We start from the raw sequence: 24194 nt of genomic DNA on the forward strand, positions 1-24194 counted from the left end.
AGTACATAGGGCTGAATATTCTGGGTCTGTTTTTAATAAAACCTGGGGAAATATCATTCAAATAAGGAGTGATTGGTGTACTCCTCTATATTGTCCTCTTCCTAAGGCATTACAATCAGCATTTCATTTTAGGAGTTTGGATTTCTTGTGGCTCTTTTTGACAATTAAATTTCTACATTTTTAGAGGGTTTTGGCATCATTCTTTGTTATGAATAAACTGCTCTAAGTGGCAGCAAAACAAACAACCAGAAGAATGAAGCCAATCTGTGAAGTGACCTCAAAGGTCTAAGCAGTGAGAACATATACAATACCAATAAACTCCTTTACCTGGAGAGAAAACCCAAACATCACTGATGCACAATGGAAGAAGAATATAATAAGCCCTCCATTATCCTCACAATTTTTGTCAGGTCCTACAAATTTATTATAGCTTGTTGCAGCACTATCAAAACTAGCCAACTGCAACAAGGCTTTCACCATCCCATACCAAGTTAACTTCAATAAGTAGCTCCCATGCCTTGCTGCGGCACAGCCACCAGTCACCCACAAGGTTTCAACAGTCTATCTACTGTTCGTGCTGTTTCCTCATCCTCTTCAGGCCAGTCCACCCTGCTTCTTCCCTCTGCTGCATCTGGAATCTTCCTGCACTGGGCTCCTCTCCCAGCCAGCCTCTCCTCATCTAGGCCCTCTTCTTCTCCTGGGGGCTTCTCCTTGTCTCACCTACATCCAGGGCCCTCTCTCTCTCCTCCCTCTACATCTTCTGGGGCTTTCTTCATCCAGTACTCTTTTCATCTGGCCTTTCACTTCCACACCCCTTAGAGCTATTTAACTACTTAGCAGGAACGAGCCACAGCTGCACCTTATCCACATCAGCCAACCCACCACCCCTGAAGCCAGCCCACAGCTGTATTTTATCAATGTTAATTAACCTGCCTTCATTCCTCTATAATTCCTCTACAATAAATTACAATATTTATCTTCTTTCTTAAGAGTTTGTTGAGCCATGCCATTTAATGTAAGAAGAAATAAACTTTAAAAAGAGTTTGTAGCCTTTATGACTGCAAAGGAAAGCCTGAAAATATGACTTGACTACTTCTTAGAGGTTCAGGAAACAGTGAAAGCGTAAACAACTTTCATGTCCAATGTCATGATTCTTAGAGCTTGGCTAATGGATCTGAACACCTGGGGGTGCTGATACTACCGACAGAACATTTATTTTGCTTTTGGCTATTCCATTCTTCTCGTTTTCTCCCCGCACCCCCCACCTCCTCCCATAAGCATACTAACTGTCTTAGAAAATGTATTCGTTATGGATTAGGCATTTAGGACTCAGTGGAAAACATAACTTAAAAAAGAAAAAAAGTTTTAGAATCAATTCTAATTCCCCTCTGCTCAGCTTTTGTTTTTTTAAATGTATTTCCTAATTGAAGAACCTCTCATATCATGTGTTAACTGCAGTACAGTCAGATTTCTCAGACTTCTCAGGAAGATATCTTCACCTGGGTTTATGTAAAGAAGACACCATTGATACCAGTTTTGCAGAATACAGATATGGTAAATGAAGCTAGATTTTTTAATGCATAGTGAATACCTTTGCTTCCGACTTGTCTTTCTTTTGCTAGCTGTTAGTCTTATTAACCGGGTATTTTCTATCAAAATGTTTTAGACATAACCCATTTTGTGTTCTCCATGCCATTGAATATCTCCATTTTGGTCTTAAGTCACTGGCAAAGTTCAGTGTCAATGTAACACTTGATCATGGTATCACTGTCACTGTAATCACTATTAAAGCAGTATGTAACCTGAAAATTCAAGTCTAAACTTCATCTGCTTGTGACATACAGTTAATGCCTGGAAGGATAACCATGCTGTAATAACACAAACAAATTCTTCTTACCAGATAAACTGAGAGCAGTGTGTCTCCATCACCAAACAAAACTAAACCCCATGTACACAAATTGTTTGCAATATGTTCTAAAAATGGCCATATGTATGCTGGAGAAGATACCAAAACTAGGTAATTTGCAGATCTGTGGGCCCATCACTTAGGCTGATCTACCTGCCAGACACATTCATGAGTTCAAATCTCAGAAGAGAAACCATCCAAACCGTTTTTGCAACAGGTAGTTGCTATCATCAGGTCAAGCATGGGTAACAGCAAATAATCTGAAGAGCAACAGAAATATCTTCAAACTGCAGATACATTCTCATTACTTCTGACTCCCTTGAAAGCAGGGAATGGGATCATTCACCATAGCATAGAAGAAAAATTCCATTTAACAGTTTTAGTTTCAAATTAGTGTATAATTCAGACATAAAATGACATTGGTTGCTTCCAAAAGAATTTTAATTAATTAAGGTGACTTTTCTAGACAGTTTTGTATCCTATCTTTCTCCCTTTTGTAGCAGCACTGTGCAAATAGCATAGGAAGCCTTCTGTTTGTGTGCATTGTTTCCACAGAAAATCCACAGCCAGAAGCAAGCAGCTGATGACTAACATCTGTGTTACAATTCTGAGATGACTCTAGTCATGTCATTATAGACTTCTGAAAAAGGCACCACTATTTTTAAGAGTTTCCTTTGTATTGAGAAATATAGTTTATCTTTATTCTAATACTTGCTTAGACAACTAGGACTAAGCTGCTAAGGCAAACTGTCTGTCCTAGCCAGAGACAGCTGTTTGAATAGCAGAAAGTTCACTGCCATGAAGACATGTAAGCTGGGAAAAGTTTTAAAAGAAATTTCACCCTCCAATAAACAGTTCTGAGAATATGAGCACTGGGCAGATACTGCATCCTTATTGCAAAGGATGAAGCAGGAATTGCACTTACTGCTTCTTCAGTAATTATTTATCTAATGCCCAACATTCACATCATATTGTCTCAAGAGGCCCCCTTCCATTTTCTGTCTGTGTGGCATCTCAGGTGAATGCTGAGAAAGCTGAAAGTGAATGAGATCTTTATTTGGAAATTATAGTTCTGATCCTGATCAGAAGCAAAACTTCTGATCAGGCGGCTCAGACCAAAGAGCTTAGAATAAGCAACGTCCTGAAATAACAGAATATTCAAATTTCACACATCAAATACACTCTGAGTTCCCCTTTCGATCATGTTGCTATGTAGACTTTTGGGGTCATATGATCTTGAAATGTAATGGAATGCAACCATAAAGATAGAGAATTGCTTTTAAACATAAGACTTAACACCTGAAAGATTTAATGACTACAAATTCTACATACAGGCCTCCTCCACCTCACCTTATTCCCCCCGAAAAATGAATCCCAAACTAAAAAACCCTAAGCAAACTCCAACCATACTGCCAGTCTGAGCTACGAACAACTTAACAAGAGAACAGAAGACAAAGTTTGGTTTACGTCAGTTGGTTACGGACAATCAGAGCTAATTTGTAGTATACAGAAATAATTCTGTAAAAGATCTTTTCTAGACTGGAGAGAGATATAGAGAAGTTCAGGCTTGCGGACAAAGTTAGAAACAGTCTTGTAACCATTCTAATCAAACTGCTTAGTAAACTAAGATCGGTCTGTTTTTCCTTTACTCCATCCTTCCCCTATCCCTGCCTATATTTTCCCCTTTCCTTAGTCTTCACTTGTCTTCTCGCATATGCCAAGAGAACATAACCTTTTGCTCTCCTAACACAGGTTACTGCTGTTTTAGAGGTTATCTTTATGGCAATTAGGTCACCAGTTTCATTTTTCATAAGCTGGTGAGCTAACAGTTATTTAGGTTGTAGGACTGCCCTCCTTTCAGGGCTGAAAAAGAATTTGTGCTCTTTTGTGTTTTACTGTGAGTTGGCACAGTTGCTCTTTTATTGCTAAATCTTGCCTGTGCCCCTTCTGTGTATGTCGCGTCTGCCCCCTCACAACTATATTTTTGTCTCTGAACCTGCCTCTTAACTTGGTGCACTTGCTATGCTTCACTTTACTAAAATCTTTACAAAATTCTGGGTGGAGAGCCTGCCGGTGCTATCTCTGTCTCCTGCTCTCTATATTTCAAATTCTAATGCTGCATTCATCCATAATTTCAATAGATACTCCCACAGCTTCCAGTGTTTGCAGTGGGATTTCAAAATGTGGATCTAGACCATCAGACAGCTTTTTTTGCTTATAGTCAGTGAAAACTTCAATAAATGCAAAGAACACTAAGACATTTGGCAACAAGTAGGAATTGTTTCATAAATATGAAGGTATTTGCAGCCATCAGTGTTAAGGTACTCCTCCTAGTTAAATTAGAGCATTTGTCTAGGCCTATGAGAAAGAAAATTCTCTGAGTATTTTAAGGACTGGGTGCAAAAACTTTCTGCCAGGTTTGCATCTGACTACACATAGATATATATATTTGCCCTAACACAGTTCTTGGCAGAGTGCTTGCAGGTTTGTGGAAGTGACAAGAAAAATAGCACACATGCTGCTCCGCCTGGATGAGCACGGTGCTAATGTGCCTGCACCGCTCTTGTTGCACCGGCAGTCCCAAACTGTATCTGTAACAAATGCACAAGGGTAAAATGTAAGTAATATGACTCCCTTATGGATGATTCATCAAGTCTGCTAGCATTACTGTCACTTGAAGGTGGGCTTAGGGAAACAAGTGTTCAAGTGCTTCCACCCTACCATTGATAAACCTTTCAGTCACTGTTGACGCCTTATTTCCAGACCTTCTCATACTGACCTAGAAACACCCTCCTTCCCCCAAGAAAGGGGAAAAAAAAGAATCTTTACATTTTTTCAGTTTATTCCAAGAATGGTATCAGGGAACGTAACTTTAATTCCTCAGTGGCAGGCAGCTTTCTTTTCTCTTCCTCCTTTGTGCTACTCCCAGCAGACTAGTTTTTCAAGAAGTCCCTTATATTATCCCCTTTCCAAGTTGCTGCTGCTTCTCACTTTCCTTTACGATGCTGCCTCTTCTGCTTTGAGTCTACCTTTTTGTGGCTCAGTCCTTCCTCACTGCCTTATTCCTGCTGTTGCAATTACACTCCCTTTCCCTTCCGAAGTTGAAATGGTATTGACCAAAAATTAGAACAATGGATTACAACATTAGTAACTATCTTGCAACACTATGAAGGCTATGCTGACAGGTGTAAAATCAGAGAACAGTTTTCAACAGAAGTATGGGTAGATTTATTCCAGCACTACAAGAATAGGAGGTGCTTCCCAGACTAGTATGCTGTTGGGCTGCCAAATCCCATGCAAGGTAGGGGCAAATTCAAATTCAAGTACAAAGTATTAATTGTGACTTTATCTTGCTGTACGAGTTGCGTAAGATTTGCTCTTCTTCTACATCTAGCACACTTAGCATATATAGAGTTTTGCAGTAGGTTTTCAAAGATGATTACTTCTTTAGAAAACCTTACCTGATGTGTCTAAATATAGAAGGCAAAGAAATAATACCAAGAGACATTTTCTTTTGCCAGACCATCATCTTCGTTCAACTACTATAATTTATATTCATTCATACTTATCATGACACTTTTACCATCTCTTTACCCCTTACATTTTTAAGCTGGGTGATTTATCAGTTCACCATACTGTGCCTTGCCTAAAGAATGTATTTATGACTAAGTGACCTGGCAAACAGCCGGTGTTTTAAGTATTTTGATTTTATTTTCTACCTAGCTAAGTATATGTTGATGTTTTTGCATAATTACGCAACTGATGATTTACTGATCACTGCTGTATTATAGGTCTATTTCTCTACCACAGACCAGAGCAGAGGGCATTATTTGACTGAAGTGTGATGAAAGCCACAGAGAATCACAGCTGTGTGTATCTATGACTCTTCCAAACAACCATCTACAGAATGCCATAAATAAATGTTAGGAGACCAAAGTAATACAATGGAATTAGTATTTCACAATTCCCATTGCTCAACATTTTTGAACAATTTTTAATTTATCAAGATGATGATATACCATGTGCAGGACCACTGCATGGTTGTTATTGTTAAACCTCTTGTTTAAAATAGAGTTGTGTGTGCTGTGAGATTTGGATTTTCTCTGAGGGATCAGCTTGCAGGAAAGAGTAATGCTAACATGAAACATTTAAAAATACAGACTCAGAAGTACAAAGCATACTAGATACTTTTAAAAGTTAGTATTTTGGATTACTTAGAAAAAGCAAATGAACAATTATGAATATCAAGGGTCTGCTCTTTTTCATTCACATGACTAACAGCTGGGTCTCCAACAGGGGAAAAACAGCTGTATGAGTAAAACCGAAACTCAAGTGATACAGATGAAACTAAGAAGTGGGAAACCTTGAAGTGCTAAGTATTTAACAATCCCTGGGAAAAATCACAGAACTTCTACAAAACCCACCGACCTTCCTTTGCTTTACTCTACTACACTGCTATTGACAGTTGGTATTCTTCACAGTGTTGCTTCACAGTAGTGTTGCTTTTTCTCCACCTTCCCTGCGAACCATTACTACTTCTTTGCTATGCATTGTGTTACTGGCCATGCAGAAAAAAACCTCCCATCTTGTTTATACTCTAATGCAACTAAGGTTAACTTTAAAGTCTAGTTGAAAAGCAAGCATGCAAAACCCCACAGAACTGTGTTTAAAGGAAAACCAAGTTTCAGACCAGAATTTCAAGTACTGAGCCATGGGAGTACGTTGCCCCATGAGCGGGACTCGCCAGCCTGGTGCAGGCACAGCTTGGTCCTGAGGAGATGGGTTTCGGTACCACAACTTACAACAGTGTAGTAGGTAACAAGACTTAACATACATGTCTCTTTCTTAACATCTAGAGCTGGGAAAGACATGCAGTGCTGCGTATGTTACTGCTGGATGAGAGGCATGCTGCTTGGTTAGAAATTTAAGAAAATATTTCAATTGGCGTCATCAGAACAGCTGCCTGGCACCGAAGAGCTCAGAGACAAGGCACATCAGCGTCTCAAGGGAGGCAGGGCCAAAAAACCAAAAAAGCACGGTACAGCATCTTGGACAACAACGTTTCAAACTCTGCTGCCCTCAACTTCTCCCTTTGGGCTGCGCAGTGTTTCAAGGCCGCTGCACCGCGGACGGGCTTGGGCTTCGGCTCCGACCCCCCAAGCCACACCCAGCCCCCGGATTTACCAGAGCGCGGGGCCCCGGCACCTTCGCAGCCCTGTGGCCAGACCCTTGCCGGGGACCGCCTGCGCTGCTTATGGTCCCCTGGGCCGAGGTAGGCAGCAGCGCCGGCTAGGCGAGCGGCGGGCCTGGCTCTGGCGGGGCGGGGAGGGCAGCGAGCCGGCCCCGGCAGGGGCGTCCCCGCGTCCCGCAGCCCCAATGGGCGGGCGCGCCGGGCGGGGCGCGGCGGCGGCGCACGTAGCCTTCCCAAGATGGCGGTCTCTCCGGACCGAGCTGCGAGGGCGGCTGCGGGGCTGGTGGCGGCGGGCGGCCGCTGAGGGAGGCGGCCGGGGGCTGGCGGCGCTCGCCTCGCCTCCCCGTAGGGTGCGGGGGAGCTTTTCGCGCGGCCGCGAGGCTTCACCATGCTGCGGGGCTAGAGCCGCCGAGGCGCCGCAGCGCAGCGGGGTAATAATGTTAGCAGAGGTAAGAGCCCTGCCGCGGCCGGCGGGGTGCGGGAGCAGCGCTCCGTCCGCTCCAGCGGGCAGCTGCGCGCCGCGGCCCGCCGTGGAGGGGAGGCTGTGCCCTCCGCCGGGGCCTCCAACCTGCCTAGCAGCAGGGAGCCTCCCCCTTGGCCGCAGAGGCGCCCGCCAGCTCGCCTAGGACAGCGCCGGGCCTCCCTTATCACCCCTCCCTCCTCCCCGGCCGGGCGGCGTTCCCCCCTCAGGGGCTGGCGGGGCGGGACGGGAGGGGGACGCTCCGGCCCGCCGTGCTCGCTCCGTGCGGCAGCCGGCCGGGGTGGGCCCGCCCCCGCCCTCCGCCGCGGTCCGCCGGCGACTGGGCTTTCCCGCCCAGCGAGGGGTCTCCGGGCCGCGCCTCCGCGGCGGGCCCGGTTTCTGGAGCGGTGAGGCAGCCCGGTGCGGTGGGGGCCTGCTTCGGCCCTAGGCCTCGCCGGAGAGATGTCCCCGGCCGGGCCCCGAGCGCTGGCTCCGACTTCAGCCCCTCAGGCCTCCTCTGCGGTAGCTTCCTAAAGGCTTCGTGTTTGCTTTCTTCTTAAACGGCTCAAACCGAACAGTTTTGCTGTTGCGGGGGTAGGGGGGTTCTGTCCCAAGACAGCAGGGCAGCTAAGCTGTGAGGCAAGCAGGTATTACAGGATCAGCGTGGGCTAGAAATGGCTACTGTGCCCAAAGGTGCCCTCGGAGGGGGAGTCTGGTGGTGGTTTCTGGTTGCTGGAAATGAGACTTAACCACGTACTGAGTTTTCTCTACAAATAGTGATTGATTTTCCCTTTTTAATATATCCGCAAGGTGTCTGGTTTACACATAATCCTCCAATATGATGATTGCATTACCTCAGTTTTATAATTTGTCATTTTATCCTGCAGTGAAGGTTATTTGTCCAAAACTGAACTGCCTTAAATCTTGAAGGGTGAAGGCTTGCTTTCTGACACCTGAAAAAATTATCTTTGCTTTCCTGAATGATAGATAAAAAAGTGTCCCGAAGCTTTCAGTTTGCATCATTCAAAGTTTAAGGGCATTAGGAAAGCGGTTCTGTACAGCCATGAGCTCTCAGATTTCCCCAGGAGGATAAAATTTGCTGAGTGAGTTAAACCTGTAAGAATACATGACCTATTTTTGTGTGAAGGGTATTTGGTGAGTGGTCAGGGTTAATAATCTGCATTACATAGCGTTGGCGAGTGTGATGCATAAGCATTAACCATAGTAATTTAGATTATTTTCAGGGAGGCATAGAACGTTCTGGGTCGGTGCCTCATACTGGACTGTTTGTTCTGTTTGATGATGGGTGTGTGTGCTAAGACATTTTATTGTCTTGGGATTTTTATTTTTTTTCTAATAGCAGTGGTGTGACAGTGTGGATGACACTTGCTTCCTTGGCTTTTTGAGTAAAATGTAGTGCTTAGGTGTGTGATGACCAGTTACGATACTTAGCCTTGGTGTCTGGAGGACTGGGTTCTGCTGTCCTTTACATCTAGTTCCTGTATATAAAATATTTGTGGGCAAGATCCTTCAGGGTAAAGTATTGCAGATTTGGTCTCTGCCAAGGAGATGACTTTAAATTTTGGGTCAGGGGGGATATAGCAAAGTTGCAGGCTTTGCTAAGCCTGCCTGAAGAGTGGTTGTGAGCAGTTCTTCAAACAACCAGGCAGCTCTTGGCTGTCAGAGAACCCACCTGACATGTGAACTGGAATGAGTCCTTTCCAGTGTGCTTTTTCAGGTGTTCCAATGGTGACTTGGTAACTAAAACACTTCGTGAAGACTGCATGCAGCTGCACTCATGAACCCTCTCCACACTTTGCAGGAAGATGCAGATTGCTTCAAGCCTACTGAGATACTTATTCTATAAATGCCTTTTTTTTTTTTTTCCTGTATATGTGAAATGAGGTAGAATGTATGGCAGACTGAAATTAGAGTAGGGCCGTAGTGAAAACTACATGTTTGTAGGCTGCCTAAATTTTTTGTAAACACTGTAAAAAGGTGGAGCACTGGGCTGCTAGTAAGTCTGTTGTTTTTTTTCCGCCCTGTCAAAATAACTATTTTATTTAAGAACATATAGTGAAATGACATCAAAAAAATTGCTGGATATTTGCAAACTTGTGTAGTTTGCTACTGTCTAGAAGGACCAAGATCGCCATCATTTCTTTTTTAGATATAAAAATTTAGAAACATTCCCCTCATTATAACTGTTAGTTTTATAATTTAACAATGTAGACAATATTATTCTTAAATATATTTAAGCATGAAGGAAAGGCAGAATCTGGTTCTACATGTATTGTTATCATACAGTTAAAGCATAACTTAAAGTTTCTCAAGATCAGTTTCCTACATCCTTTGACTGTATCCATATATGCGTACCCCAGCAGATTCAGTCCAATTTTGTGTGGATGTAGTTAAGATTTGGACCGTGTAATCAGTAATTTCAGGGCAAGATCGTACTCGTACTTCCTGTCCGGAAAAAATACAGGGGATGTTTTTTGTTTGGCCCTTACCTTATTTGGCCTAACTTATCTTAGTTGCATCAGAATCATGTTGGATGCCAAGCACATATACTTGTTTACCTACTCTAGCAAACACCATTCCACAATTTTTCATCATCTTGGCCATCAGAGCTTATTTCTACAGTCACTTTGAAAGCATTCTGTCTGCATGCGTTCAGAGTCCTGCTGCAGTGATCATTTCCCTAGTCTGTTTGGTTGGCCTTTCTCTGTTTTTTCACTTGTTCCCCTTTTTTTGTTCATCAGATGTCTCCTTTGCTTTTCAAGGCCCAGTGTTGCCTGTTTCCATGCAACTTACTGTCTTTCCATGCTGTTTCCGTAGTCAGCACTTTCTTGTCTGATGAGGCCATGATGGACACAACTTGCAGTTGTCTGTCTCTTGTGTTTTCAGACAGCTGTCCTCCACGTTATCAAATCTTGCGTGGTAGAAACTGTGCTGCCCTGACTACTGTGAGGCAGCTGGTGTTTTACAGCTCTGGCTCTTGCTTGTCAGTAGTGTCTTAATTCTGATGGGAACAAATACTAAACGGGATTTTGATGGGTCTTAGTTTACAAGAAGGTTTAGAATGTCTCTCACATTGATGGCCTGTGCTGTCTGCATTTGCAGCCGGTGTTGCCCTAAAGAAGGCACTTCAGGAAAAACTAAGGAGTAGATTTCTTTCTCCAATTTTTTTCCTCCAGTTGCTCATTAAACTGCTTTGAGATGCTTAGTGAGGACTTCCTTCTGAATATATCAGCAACTAAATTTTTGACAACTTAATTCTCAGCTTAGCAAGAGTATGTTGTTCCAGTTGCTAGTGACAGTTGAGATTTTAAAAATTTGACAATGTAGGAATTTTTTTTCTTCCTCACACCTAAAAATGAGCCATACAAAACAAGCTCTGACAAGTTGGTATTTCTTGTTACTGCAACGTCAAGATAATTCACTAACTACATGTAGTATTTCTTTTCCATTAAGCAATCTACTTTTTATTTATGAGATGTTTAACAAACTTTTTGTTAAGTTTTGATAGCTGCTAACCATTGGGAACTGTTTTTGAGCAAAGCCAAACAAATTAGCTTGATGTTTTAAGAATGAAGTTCACTCGGCAGCTTGTTTCAACTTGCTTTAGAGTAATAATGAATCAGCCTTACTGAAACAGTAGCACATTGTAACGTATATGTTAGTTCAGCTCTGAAAGATGCAGATCACAGTTTACTGCTTGATATACTATAGCATTGTTGTTTTTTTCTGTTCCTTGATAAATGGCAATGGAGGGTTACTGTGGTGCTTCATGTGGCTGACCATGTTTTGCTGGTAGGGACAGCTTCAAATGTGTAGACAGCAGGGTGTGGAAAGAAATTAGTTTTTTGTCCTTTTGTGAAACTTCTATGCTGGACCTTTGCCTTGGTGACAGTGTTCTGTCAGATGAGATCTAGCTGGAACGTCAGCTGCAACCCCTTGGTAAGAAAAGGCCTCTCTTTCTCCTTCACTATGTTCTGTAAATGAAGTCTACTCTATTGCTGGTCTGCTTTCTGTCCTTAATTGTTGCTGTGACAGCTCTTTTAATGACTCCCATAGGCTGTGGAGCATCAGTTAAATTTATGTGAGGAATGGTAAAATTAGCAAGATTAACCTTTTACAAAGAATAGGTGTCATATATTCCTGGTATTTGTTTGTAAATATTTTGCTGGCTATTAGTAAAAGATAGTGTCTAAATGCTTCAGGACTTCTAGAGTGTACATTTGGGCCAAAACTGCTGAGACTGAATGCAGTGTTCTGCAGCAACTCTTAAAATATCAGTCTGGACCATTCCCCAAAATACTGTGGAAGAAGAAAAGTGTATAGTTTCTTAGTTCAATAAAAATAGTAATAGCTTGTCTGGTTAGATAGCTGAAGGAGCTCCAAGTGATGATTTCCTCTGTCTGGTTGCAGTCTAGGGAATTATCTCAGTTTTAAATATGTTTGTCACTTTCTCCCCACCCTTACAAAGATGACAAAGCATGTTTTCCTTTGAACTAGCATTAGGAGAGTTGCTGTTACTAGAAACAAGAGAACACTGGTGTTGTATGTGAGACATTGGCAACAGTTACAGAATTAATATTTTGAAGTCCCATTAGCACTTACCATCATGCTTGTCTGAGAGTACCAAGGCTGAAATAATAGTAAAATCAATTGCAATTGGCTCTTGTAGTTATGTGAGAGAGAAACTTCAAGAAGTACAAGGCATTATGATCTTGGGCTTAATTGCTTGATCTGTCTTCCCCCCCTCCACCAGTAAGTTATGAAAATTTGAATTTTGGGTTGAAAAAAACGGGGCATTATTTCATGATGTAAACACATTGAAATGTTTAAACAAGAGCATTCTAAACTTGTTTACATAATTTCTATAGCATTACACCTTAAAATGATGACCGTGTAATTGTGATTCTAGGTATGATGTGAAACAGGCATTTATTTTTAATGTAACCATAGGTGACAGGTATGTTCAGCTAGGGGACTCCTTTTATAGCTGCCATTTATTTAGGAAAAGAGGTCAACTTCTACCCTGTCAAGAGTTTGGGAATACCTGTTAAAGATTTTTATTCTTACTCTGAAGCAGAATTAGGTGTAAAAATCCTCAGAGAGGAGAGGTGGTTTTCTGAAGAAGTTACGGTGTTGATTGGCTTTTCTATATAGAAGGGGATGTGATCTGTGTTTTGCAGTTAAAACATTGTGAGTCAGATTTAATCTTGTGTTTTAATATTTGCATTTTACAAACATTTTAAAAGCCCCACAAATTTATAACTGGTTTTGTTCAGGTGGGGTTCTCTGAAAATTTAGGGATTTCCCAGGACAGAATACAGTTTGACCGTAGTGGTTAGTTCAGTAGTTCATTTTGAAGTTGTTTCACCAGTGGCCCTTAAACTTCTTCAGTTGTGATGCTTTGCATATTTTCTCAGACAGTAAGCACAAGACCAATTTGATTTGAACCTCACCAGTTAGTCTGTCTACCAGTTGCCAGCAGGAGAAGGAGATAAACTCATCTCTGTGTGTTTACTTTCCATTATGTCCCTTACTGCATTAAATGGTGTGTACAATGTCCTTTCTGTGCCTTGACTTGGTTGGAAAAGTTTTTGATAATCAGAAACAATAAATATCAATAACTTTTAATTATTATTATGTCACAGGTGGAAATAGAACTGTCCTTATTCAGGTGAGGGCTAATGTGCCCTAATTAAAAGTTCACAGGTACCTGTTTTCTGTAACGTTGTCTAAAATGCATAATTCAGTATCCCATTGTAGTTGGGGTTTTGGGTAGGAAGACAAGCTTCACACATTTTCTTTCCAAGAATGTTTATGAATTTGGGGGCTTACTTTGAAGAATATTAGCTGCTCAAATGCAGCTGTGCTTTTGTTACAGTGTGATTTTATTTTTATTTTTTATGTCTGTTCCTCAGCCTTTCTTCCCTTAATCCTATACCTCTTGGAGGAAAGGGGTCATCCCAGTTCTTTTTTAAGGAAAAATGTGTTTCTATCAGAATATTATTTCGTAAATGTCACTATTCTATGATCTTGTATTTTGCTTCTTAGTTATATTTTTACAATTCTAAGAAATTCTAAGAAACTGTACTCTGAGGCGGTGTAGCATAAGCTGTCTCCTGTGATGTAAGGGAATAAATTTGAGCAGGAAGTTGAATTGCTACACATCATGTAGGATGCTTTGCATTTCCACTCTTCCTGTCAGTGCTGTTGGATGAGGCTAAGTAGAAAATAGTCCATAAGTTCATCGGAAATTCTTGCCACAGCTAGCCAACTGATTACGAAACAGCCTCAGACTTGCGATAATTTCTCTCATAGCTCTTAATCAGTACTGAAAGCAAAGGGAAAGAACATGCCTGATGTTCCCAGTCATCCTGTATTCAGCATTTGGCATTCCAGACTGTGTAGATGAGTTAAAAATCTGGTGGCATACATGCTGTAGGAAATAAGTATCCAACCTGTGATTGCTTTAGTTTTGCTGATCATCAAAGTGATCTTGGAACTGTTTGACTTAGAGATGTGATGAAGCCTTGCTTGTTGCCATGCTGCCATTCTAACAACTGCTGCTGCAGACTGAGGAGAGGTATGTGTGATGATTCATTCTCAGGTTCTTTCTTCTGAGTGAGGCCTGGCACTTCTTCACTTAAACCTTTATATTCCATATCCTTCATCATGGCTCAAAACTTTGTTTTCGGTTTTCCCAAATGTTGTAGTATTTGATAACACTGTATCGTCTTACTTTTCTGAAGCATATGTAATGATTTTTGTGTTTTCTTGAAAATAATAGGATCAGTGATAGTGATACATATTCCTTATCCACTGAAGAAACTATTTGTACTTGAAACTGCATCTCTATTTTGGTGTGTGGTGTTTTGGTATAATTTTTTTTTATTTTCTTTCACCTAAAATGCTATGCTGAGTGTCTCTTTCCCTGCCCGTGCCCGCTCCCCCCCCCCCCCCCCCCCCCCCCCCCCCCCCCCCCCCGGTATATCTTGGCATATTTGTTACTAATAGATACTGTAATTTTTAATGAAATCTATATTTGATTGATGTAGCTAACCTATTTTAGCATACTTGGAAGAAAATAACTTTTTATAGTTTATATACTCAAATTATTATTTCTGATCATGATGCTAACAAATTGAAATTTCATTAACTAAGGTAAAATTATTTACAATGGAAATCTTAAATATTGTGATTTAATGTTTTAATTTGATTTAATCTGATGGTACATGTAATGAAATGGGAATTATGATTCATTTATTGCTTATATATGATTTTAAAATTCTTGGGGAAAACAAATTGTTTGTGTGACTATAACTTTCACTGTTTTGATAAGAAATTTCTTTACAATGCTAGGATAGGAAAATGAGGTTTTAATTTAAATTTTCACTCTTACCACAGTTTTTGTTTTCACAGTCACCTTTTTTTTCTAAATTAAGGACTCCACAGTAATGTTAAACATAATTTACTCTTGCTTTGTATGTACAAGTATTTAGTACCAGCACCTTGCTTTATGGTCTTACAACTATGTACGGCATTCTCTCTTTTGTGCTTTATGCTTGCATTAATTTGACTTGTATGTGTGACTAAAACTGTGAAATGAGTTATTTATTTCTGTTGGTTTTAAGGTCTAGACTTTAGATAGTATTGGTCTTGTTTCTTTCCATTGGCAGTTGCCCTATTAGTTTCTTCAAGAATTCTTGAGAACATTGAAGTAGTAATAGTGAGACCAAAGGCAAATGTAATGTCTCTATGAATGCTCCTAAGCTTTTCCATTATTTTAATAAGTATTTTCCTTTATTGAATTCTCCACTTAATGATGGTCTGCTGTTGGGTATTACTGTTTGTTTTGATTATGCTTTATTTAACTGATACTATTTTGTTTTCTATTTGAAATTATTTTTCTGTTTTAATAATCACAATATAAATTATGCTTGCACAGTTCTCATTTTTTCTCTTATTTCTATAGATTTGCCCATAACTGTTACTTCTCTTAGTCTTGCTATTTTGATGCGTTATGCAAAGCATTCTTCTGTTTTCCAATGGTCAAAGTAACTGCATTGCTCTTGTGCGGGGTAGTATACCTGGGTTAGTCTATGAATGCTTCTGCTTTGCTGTCTGTATGATGGTTCTTTTATTTACTGCTTGTTGCTCTTGTGTGTTTCCTTCCTCTTTATTTTTTCTTCCTTATATATTTATCTTTGCTTTCCTGCTGCTGTCACTGGGTTTGCTATCTTTTTCTTTAGATATCCTGCATACATAAAGGAATTTAAGACACTGAGTGCTGTTTCATATTCAGCTTAACTGGATATAGTTTGGGCTGTTACTAAAGAGGTTTTCTCCCTCACACCAGACACAGGCTGGTGTGATGCTGCTTCTCGTATCAGCAGATAAGCAGCAACAGCACGAGGAATTGTTGCATCTTGGTGAACCAGCCTTTTGGAGAGGTATGAGAGTGGGAACACGGGAGAAGTTGCTAGATCAACAGCTGCATGGTTCAGTGTGAGGGAAGTGTATAGCACGTTCCTGCGTGTCCTGCTTCTTAGATCTAAGTGAATCAATATCCATAATAATTCCTGTCTTTTTGAAAACAGGGAATGTCATCATTCCTTCTGTGACTTCTGAATGCATCTCTGCCTCCAGAAAAATTAATGAGTAAGGTTAGCTAATTCTGCTTTGGTTAGGTTTCTTTTTTGTTCTTGATGTTCTTGAGCAAGTGGCAATGATTGAGGTTTTTAGATATCTTCTGTAAACTTGCCCTGAGAGCTTGATACTCAAATGACTTAGTTTAGTCTATAATTAGTTTCAGTCTGTAATCTTGAAATACTAGTGGCAAGAGTTGATGCACCATTTCTGTGGTTTCCTTCCCCATTTCCCCCTCCAAATTCATTGATATTTGTTGCAAGTATTCCATGCCCTGATGTTCGAGAATGAAGTGTTGCACTGAGTTCATAGAACTACCCCTCTATTTAAACTTTTGTTTGCAGATTTGATGCTTGCTTTCCCTCCTCGGTGTCGTAGTGGGCAGGAGGTAGTACATGCATCTTGGTGATACCTAGGGACTAGTTGGCACAGAAACTCTGGGATCAGATTTTTTTGTGAGGAAGGAAAGGAAGACTACTTGAGGCTAAAGGAGTCATCTAGGGTACTCAGCGGACTTTTGGCTTCCATAGAGAGGCCAGATGGACAGAGGTTATGGAGTAGAGTTTTGGAAGAAATTGTAGGAGGCTCCACTCTACTTACGCATATCTGTTTGCTTCTGGGCTATGCACTGCAGTGCCTGTCAGAAGCATTGTGTAGCAAATCACTTGAGTAAAACCTGTGAAGTTTCTTAGGAATTGCTGAAGCAGCAGGCAGAATGGTTTTCGCAGTAACAGTATTCAGGAAAAGGCAAAAGTGCAGAGGACTGTGAATGAGATGCACAGAGTAACCATGCTTCCCAAAAAAGATGGTGGACCAAACGTATCTTGGAAGTGAGTGAGTAGAGCAGACGAGCAATAAGGACTGGAGGAGGGATTGGGAAAGGATATTAAAACACATGGGGAAAGTTCTGGATTGTTTGTATTAATATTCCCATTACATTTATCCCACTGGAAAAAGACAAAAATATTTAACCCCCTTTTTTTTCCCCTTCTTAAGTAAGGGCATATTTTGGCATACCCTCAAGGTGCTGCTTTTTCTGTCTGCACTGTCCATTCTGCTGAGAGTTAGCTGCTCATTGAAGAATTTGCAGTCTTCTTTGGACACTGTGAACTATTTAGTCCACTTTGGAGACACTGAACTAATCTCTTTTCTTTTGGTTTGTTTTATGCAATGGGATGGTACTCTGTCCAGAAAAACAGTTGCAAGGAACTGGAAGACTTGAGGCTTGCTTTAGCTTTGTAAAGGTTTTCGTCATTTTGTGTAACATCTGTTTCCACCATTATATTGTCTTCATCCATTAAGCATGCTTCATAGGAAATTTGGCCTTGTAGTTTAGATGTACTGTGGGAGACTACTGGGAATTTGTAGTGAAATAGTGGTTGTATCAGAGTTTTTCGTGTTTTGTAACTGGAGAAAACTTAGGGCACTTAAAGAACTGCAGCAAGTTTGAACTTAAGAAGGAAACAGTGGAGTAGTTGTCTTTAGAGGGAGGTGCTAGTAGTCTGTTACTGGATTTAAGTTTCTTCTTAAAAATGCACTGAATTTGCAACCTGTGCTATATTTGTTTTTTGGCTACTGAAAACTGCTTCTTTAAGGTGTGTGGTTCTTTTGGAACCTCTTATCTTTGAGATTACTCTGTTTTCGCATTCATTTTGTAGCTTGTTAATTATGATGCTGGTTAAAAAGCACTACATACTTTTAAAAAATGTTGGGGAACTATCAGAAGATAAATTGATATAGTGAAGGGGTGATCACTGCAAGCAGCAATCCAAACTGGAACTAGATTTGCGGTGCTGGCACTGGCAGAGGTTTTGGAATTAAAACAAAACCCAACCTCCCTAAAGTATTAAAATCAATTAGTATAATGTTAGTAGCTGTTTCTTCAGATTCCAATGTTCAGGCAGTAGATACCTTTTATGTTGGGGATAGGTGTGTAGGAGACTACTGCTCTTGCTTGTTTATTTTTGAAGTTAAAGGTGAGCACCAGAGGGTGGAGGAGGAGGGTAATACTTTTAAAAGTTGTGTTGCTTCCCAGTCACATGAAAGGGTGTGTGTGTGTGAGAATATTGATTGGGAGCACCAGTAAACTTTTAAAATCCACCATTCCCTTGGTGGCTAATGTAGCCAGTATGTGGCTTCAGTATATAGATGTATTTTGTTTTGGCGCAAAATACCTTGTGGTGGAATTGGATACTGTACGTTGCTTTCCAGATGGATTTGTATTGTAATGGGGAGACCAAAACTGGACACAGGGCTCCAGGAGTGATCTTAGATGTCCAGATGGAGAAGAAGTTTTGCTGGACCTGCTGGTAACACTGTTACAGGGTAGAATGCTATTGGCCACCTTTGCTACAAGGGCACACTGCTGGCTCGTGTTCACTTTATTGCCCACCAGGACCTCTTGGCCCCTTTCTGTAGAGCTGCTTCCCAGAGAGTTGGCTCCCAGACTGTATTGTGGCCCAGGGTTATTCCACCCCAGATGCAAGCCTCTGCTTGCTTTTGTTGAACTTCAGGAGGTTCCTCTTGTCCTGGTTTCAGCTGGGATGGAGTTGATTTTCTTCTTAGTAGCTGGTGCAGTGCTGTGTTTTGGATTTGGTGTGAGAACAATGTTGACAACACACTAATGGTTTTGGTTGTTGCTAGGTAATGTTTATACTATGTCAAGGATTTTTCAGTTTCTTAGCCTTGCTGGCGAGAGGGATGGAGGGGCACAAGAAATTGGGAGACACACAGTCAGGACAGCTGATCCAGACTAGCCAAAGGGATATTCTGTACCATGGGTCATCATGCTTTGATTATAAACTGGGAGGTTGGCTGGGAACTGGCTGAGCATCAGTCAGCAGGTGGTGAGCAATTGTATTGTGCATCACTTTTTTTTTTCCTTTTTTTCCCCTTCCCTTTCATTCCTCTCCCCTTCTCCTTTCTTTTCATTATAACTGTTATAATAATATTGTTTTAACTTTATTTCAATTATGAAATTGTTCTCATCTTGACCTTCACATTTTACATTCCTTTCTGATTCTCTTCCCAGCCCTCTGGGGTGGGGGGAGTGAGCTTGCAGCTGCAAGTGGCTTTGTTACTAGCTGGGGTTAAACCACAACACCTGTCACCCCATTTTTCTACCCTGTTGACATCACTGTGAACAGTAGCTCAACTTTTCAGTGTACTGAGCATTCACCCCAGTTTGCTATTCTGTGCAGGCTTACCGGGAGTGTAGTTTCCCATTACCCAGGTCGTTGGTGAAGACATTTAACAACATTGGTCCCCACATTGTTCCTTGAAGGTTCCTACCTAGTCACTGGCTGCCCACTGAACTTCGTACCGCTGATCATGTGTCTCTGCAGCCAGCAATCCAGTCAAGTTTTTGCTTATCTTATCATGTACTTTTCCACCCCATACCTCACCAGTTTTGTGATAAGGAGGCTATGGTATGTTGTGTCAGAGGTCTTGCTAAAGGCAAGGTAAGGTGCACGATATCTAAGCCCCCCTCCTTGTCCTCAACATCAGTCACCTCAGTGTAGAAAGCAGTTGGATTGATCAGGTGTGTTGTACTTGGTAAATCCATATTGGTTGTTCACAGCCCTCCTAGGGACTGAGGTAAGGCTGACTGGCATGTATTTTTCTTTCTTCCTGGCCTGGACCTTCCTTCTTGTAGATCCTCTTCTGTTGCCAGTATAATTTGAGAAATCGTTTGTGGTGGCTTTCTGTTGAGCTTTGGCTTTCTGGATTCCATAATACTGGTTTCAGTACTGCCTGTAGTCAAGGTGCCATTTGACATAATGGCTGAGAAATTCAATGTGGTTTTCCTTTCTGAGCCCTACATTATTGTTTATAGCTTTTCGCCTTTTTAATAAAAAAAAGATACATCCCCACCCCCACCCCGCCCCCCCCCTTCCCAGGAGTGGAGAGGGATCTTTTAACTGCTTTATTTCATTTACCAAAATAATTCCACAAAGACATGTGACATGACTGACTGTAGTTGGAGACAACAGCCATGATCACTAGAGGCAATGTGGAAACTAATTTTTAGTCTTGTTGAGTGTTACTGGAAGACTCCTTATGGGTATTATGATAGCTAATGTGCATTAGCTTCATCCACTTGTATTCTTTCACATTTTTAACCTGACCTAATAAGGCAATAGAGTCCCTCTTTATATTTAGTCCAGTCTCGGTTAAAAATATTCTAAGGTTGCATTGCTAACTCAATATTTTTAAAGCAACTTTTTCATTTGGATGAGGAGTGTTGCTTATTTGGGAACTTTTAGATTGTGGTATGTACTTCTAAAAGAATAAAAAAACCTCAGTAAAATTACTGCATCCAGAGCAGTTGCATCTTAATGTTGGTGGGATAATGTTGTAGTTCATAGGACTCTGAAAATTGTGCTGCAGGTAGCAGATATAACTTTACCAGTGGATTAAAGAATTACACAAAACTCTCAGGTGACTAATTTTATAACCTTGAGGAAGCCAGGGTACTAAAACATTATTTAGAAATTAATGACTAAGCTTTCTACAGTAAATTTAAGTACTGGATTTTGTGTGCGTACATATATATGTATATATATAAAATAATTATGTATATGCAAACTATCTATAAACAATATAAAAAGTTTTAATTCTTAGTAAAAATATAACACACATCCTGTTGATATGTTGTTGAAACATGGTATTTCAGTTTCTTTAGAAGAAGCTACTGGTTTTAAGGAGTTTGCTTGAGAATAATTACTTGCTTATAGATGCTTTTAAGCAAGTCATGCAGTGGTGGAAACAAAAATCTTTAATATAAAATTTCAGGGTACTGTCTGCTGTTTCACATTTGATGAGTTGTTTAGGGAAAAAAAGCACAATAACTGCTGCTGCAGTGTACACTTCCAAAATGTTCATAATTTTATGGAATTTATTTTATACCTTCAGGTCTTTGGCAGTTCCATACTTGCAGAAACTAAGCACTTTCAGTTCATTTCACTTTCTATTTTTGTGGGGCTGTTATTGTTTGAAATTTCTGAGATTTCTTAAAGTAGATACTGTATTGTGTGTCTTTTTCTTTTTTTAAGCTAATTCTATCAATTTAAGATTGCGCAAACTATTTTGTGCACAGCAGCTGCTGTGAAATTGTGTCGTATCTCCATAGAAAAATAACAGATTTATCTTAAGAATGATCACTATCAGAGCTCTTATAACCCATCTTTTTCCACTTTATCCTCCATCTAAAGATGGAACATAAAGAGACAGCCTACTAGAACTGACTCTTATGGAGAAAGACTGATTTAGTGTATTTCTGTTAAGATAAATATTGGGAATCTGAAGTGGTAGAAATTGTTCTAAAAGCACTGATGATTTTTTAAATTTGTTTAGTGGTATTTGGTTTCTTTAGCAGTGAAAGAAAGAAAACTTTGGTGAAAGGAACTTCTAAATAATTCCTTGCTCCAATCTTAAGCAAGTAATTAAAAAGCTTAAAATACTGCTTGAGCAGTAATCACAAGTGAAATATGCAGTAACAGTTTCTTGATTTAAGAACATGTAACTTAATTTTTATTTATTTATTTTTTAGCCATTTAGAACAGGCTTTCTTTTTTATTTGATAAAGATTCTGGGGGCTTCCCCATCTCTCCCCTTTGCCAGTGTTTTACACTAGCAAAACTTGAAATAGATGTAATCTGTTTATCCAGAGGCTGAACATAGAAGAGTCTAGATTATCTCATTGGCTTGAATTCAAGATAGAGTTTGAGGGATTATTTTATTTTCTGACTTCAGATCACTTTAGGTGATCCTGTCACGCAGTAAGCCTGGCCTTGTTTTAGTCAACTAAGGTGATGCAAAATGCTTTGATCCTTTTTGTATGTCTTCTGTCCACATGGCTAAACTATCTATAGCTACAAGTCAATACGGATTGTTACAAAGGAAAAGGATCTTTGAAATCTTCTTTGGAAATTATATTAAAAATGGGTTTGAGTGTGTCACATATTTAAGTAGCTGAAAGTGGGCTTGCATCTCCTGTTTCCCATCGTAATGCAAGATGTTCAGGTACTTCTTTTAAACTTGACCAAAACTCCATATCCTTTTAAACTAGAATACAATTCAGAGTGGATTTTAATGCAAGCATCTTATCAGAAAGAGTGCATATGTCTGTGAATGTGGCCTCTTGTTTTTCATAGCAAGACAAATACTTACTCGACTTTCAAAATAAGGTTACATGAAATGAGGCTTTCTGTCCCTTGCTGATAGTTCTGCTGTATAATAGAATAGCTGTTAGTGCTGAAAATAAAGGTCAGTAAAATGAAGGTTGGTTTCAAATTAAAAAATCCACTTCCTAATTTTCTGTAGTGATCAGCAATGCTGGCACAGGACGTGTGAAAGAAGAAGAAAAAAAAATCTTGACTCTTGAATCCAGGCTGAATTTTACTCTGTTTTCTCACTCTCAAAGAAAGTTTGGTGTTGAAAGTATTTACCATTTCTAGTAGAACAACTATCAGTATTAATCAGAAGACTCATTTTTCTTCACCAACTTTGTTACACAAACAAATTGTATCAAAATATGGAACATAATTTTTCTATTTTTATTTTAATAGTAAAATTCTGACTATAGCAGATGGGCAGGTTTTTAGTAATGGAAATTCTTGCTTTCTGGATAAAAATTGAAATTGAAGTAGCATATGCACAGTGGCTTTTAAACTTTTTAGTTACATACTGTACTTGAATGTTATGTGCTTTAAGAAAATGTTAGCATATATTTTCATTTAAAGGTTTGCACATCTAAAAATGAGCTTCATGAATAGTGGAAACAGTGCAGTAATTGTGGTTTTAGAATACAGATGAAAAAATAATGTCCATGAGGGCTTTGTTAGACCACTTTGTGTAACAGGGGGGAGGGTAGGGGAAAATGATCCTAAAAGCTTTTCTGTCTCATGCAAGATCCAAACTAAATAGTTGGACATGGTTGTACTTGAATTAATCCAATTGTTAACCAGTTAAGCCATTTGACATACAAAGTGTGCGTTGAGCGGAAGAGGTGGAGGTGAGGTAGAGAGCGGACAGGTGGACTCTTGCTTAGCAGAGGAGAGGAGAGTTTCTAGCCTCTGTAACCAGGAGACATCAGCAGGAATATGGCACTTATCCAGCAGAAACTTCATTGGCCTAACTTCTTAACATTAATTGTGTAATTTTTTTTTTTGTTTAAAAGATTATTGTATAGTTATATACTTCAATATTTTAAGCTTACTTTTGGGAAAAAAATAAATTAAACTTGGAACAGTGAAAACAAAATAGAGTATATAAAATTCCTTTACAAATATTCCAAGAGTGTTCTTGTGAGGACTGCAGTGAATTGTTCTGTAGATTCACTGCAATTATTTTTACATAGTCTGAAATGGGAATGGAGCTCAGAGTTTTGCTTTGCCTTGCCCTTTTTGGGCTAAGGAAGGAAAAGTGCAAAAGCATAAGAAGGAAGAAGTTAAAAAGGGATCTTTAGAGATCCTAGGAAATGAGAGTATGCAGAACTCTATTCAGAACCCCTCTTGTCTTGTCTTTCTCTTGATTGCTTTAACTTTGGCAGATATGAGAATGTAACAACAAAGATACCGATGGTTTATGTCACAATTGTTAAATATTTCTCCTAGTACTGTAACATAACAGTTTCATCACAGATGAAATTGGCAATCCAGTTGATACAGCTTTGCAATGTTACTTGTCATGCTAATGAAGACAGTAATTTGAATCCTCAAAGAATGTGTTTAATCACTTGACAAAACTGACACTCACCTTAGTTATAGAAAGGTTTATACATGACCACGTTCCATTTACACTCCAAATGGAAGTCAAGTTAAAATGCAGATGTGTAGAATTAACAAAATTAAACTTGACATGTACTGTATATGCAATCCTTGACTTTTTAAAGTGAGCCCAGAGGTGGCATTAAATACATTCAGCAAAACATCATGTTAAAAAAAATGAAAGAGTTTAAACTACCCAAATGG

At 40.0% G+C, this 24194-nt stretch overlaps 1 protein-coding gene across 7 annotated transcripts in view; it reads left to right on the forward strand.

Moving 5' to 3' along the window:
* The first annotated feature begins 6986 nt into the window (after positions 1–6986).
* The window catches only part of SNX13 (sorting nexin 13), a 67634-nt gene continuing 50426 nt past the window's right edge, over positions 6987–24194 (forward strand). For 2 of the 7 annotated variants that reach the window (XR_008747267.1, XR_008747268.1), the window contains exon 1: positions 7305–7546. Coding sequence is in view for 4 of the 7 variants with exons in the window: in XM_055804396.1 (XP_055660371.1) it covers positions 7161–7178 (18 nt within the window). In the remaining 3 variants the exon portion in view is untranslated. Of the gene's footprint in view, positions 7179–7304; positions 7547–14139; positions 14159–24194 lie in introns of those variants that run through there. The other 5 variants (XM_055804393.1, XM_055804395.1, XM_055804396.1 and 2 more) reach the window with 4 other exon arrangements.

The sequence above is a fragment of the Falco peregrinus genome, chromosome 5 (assembly GCF_023634155.1).
Source record: "Falco peregrinus isolate bFalPer1 chromosome 5, bFalPer1.pri, whole genome shotgun sequence".
NCBI lineage: Eukaryota > Metazoa > Chordata > Aves > Falconiformes > Falconidae > Falco > Falco peregrinus.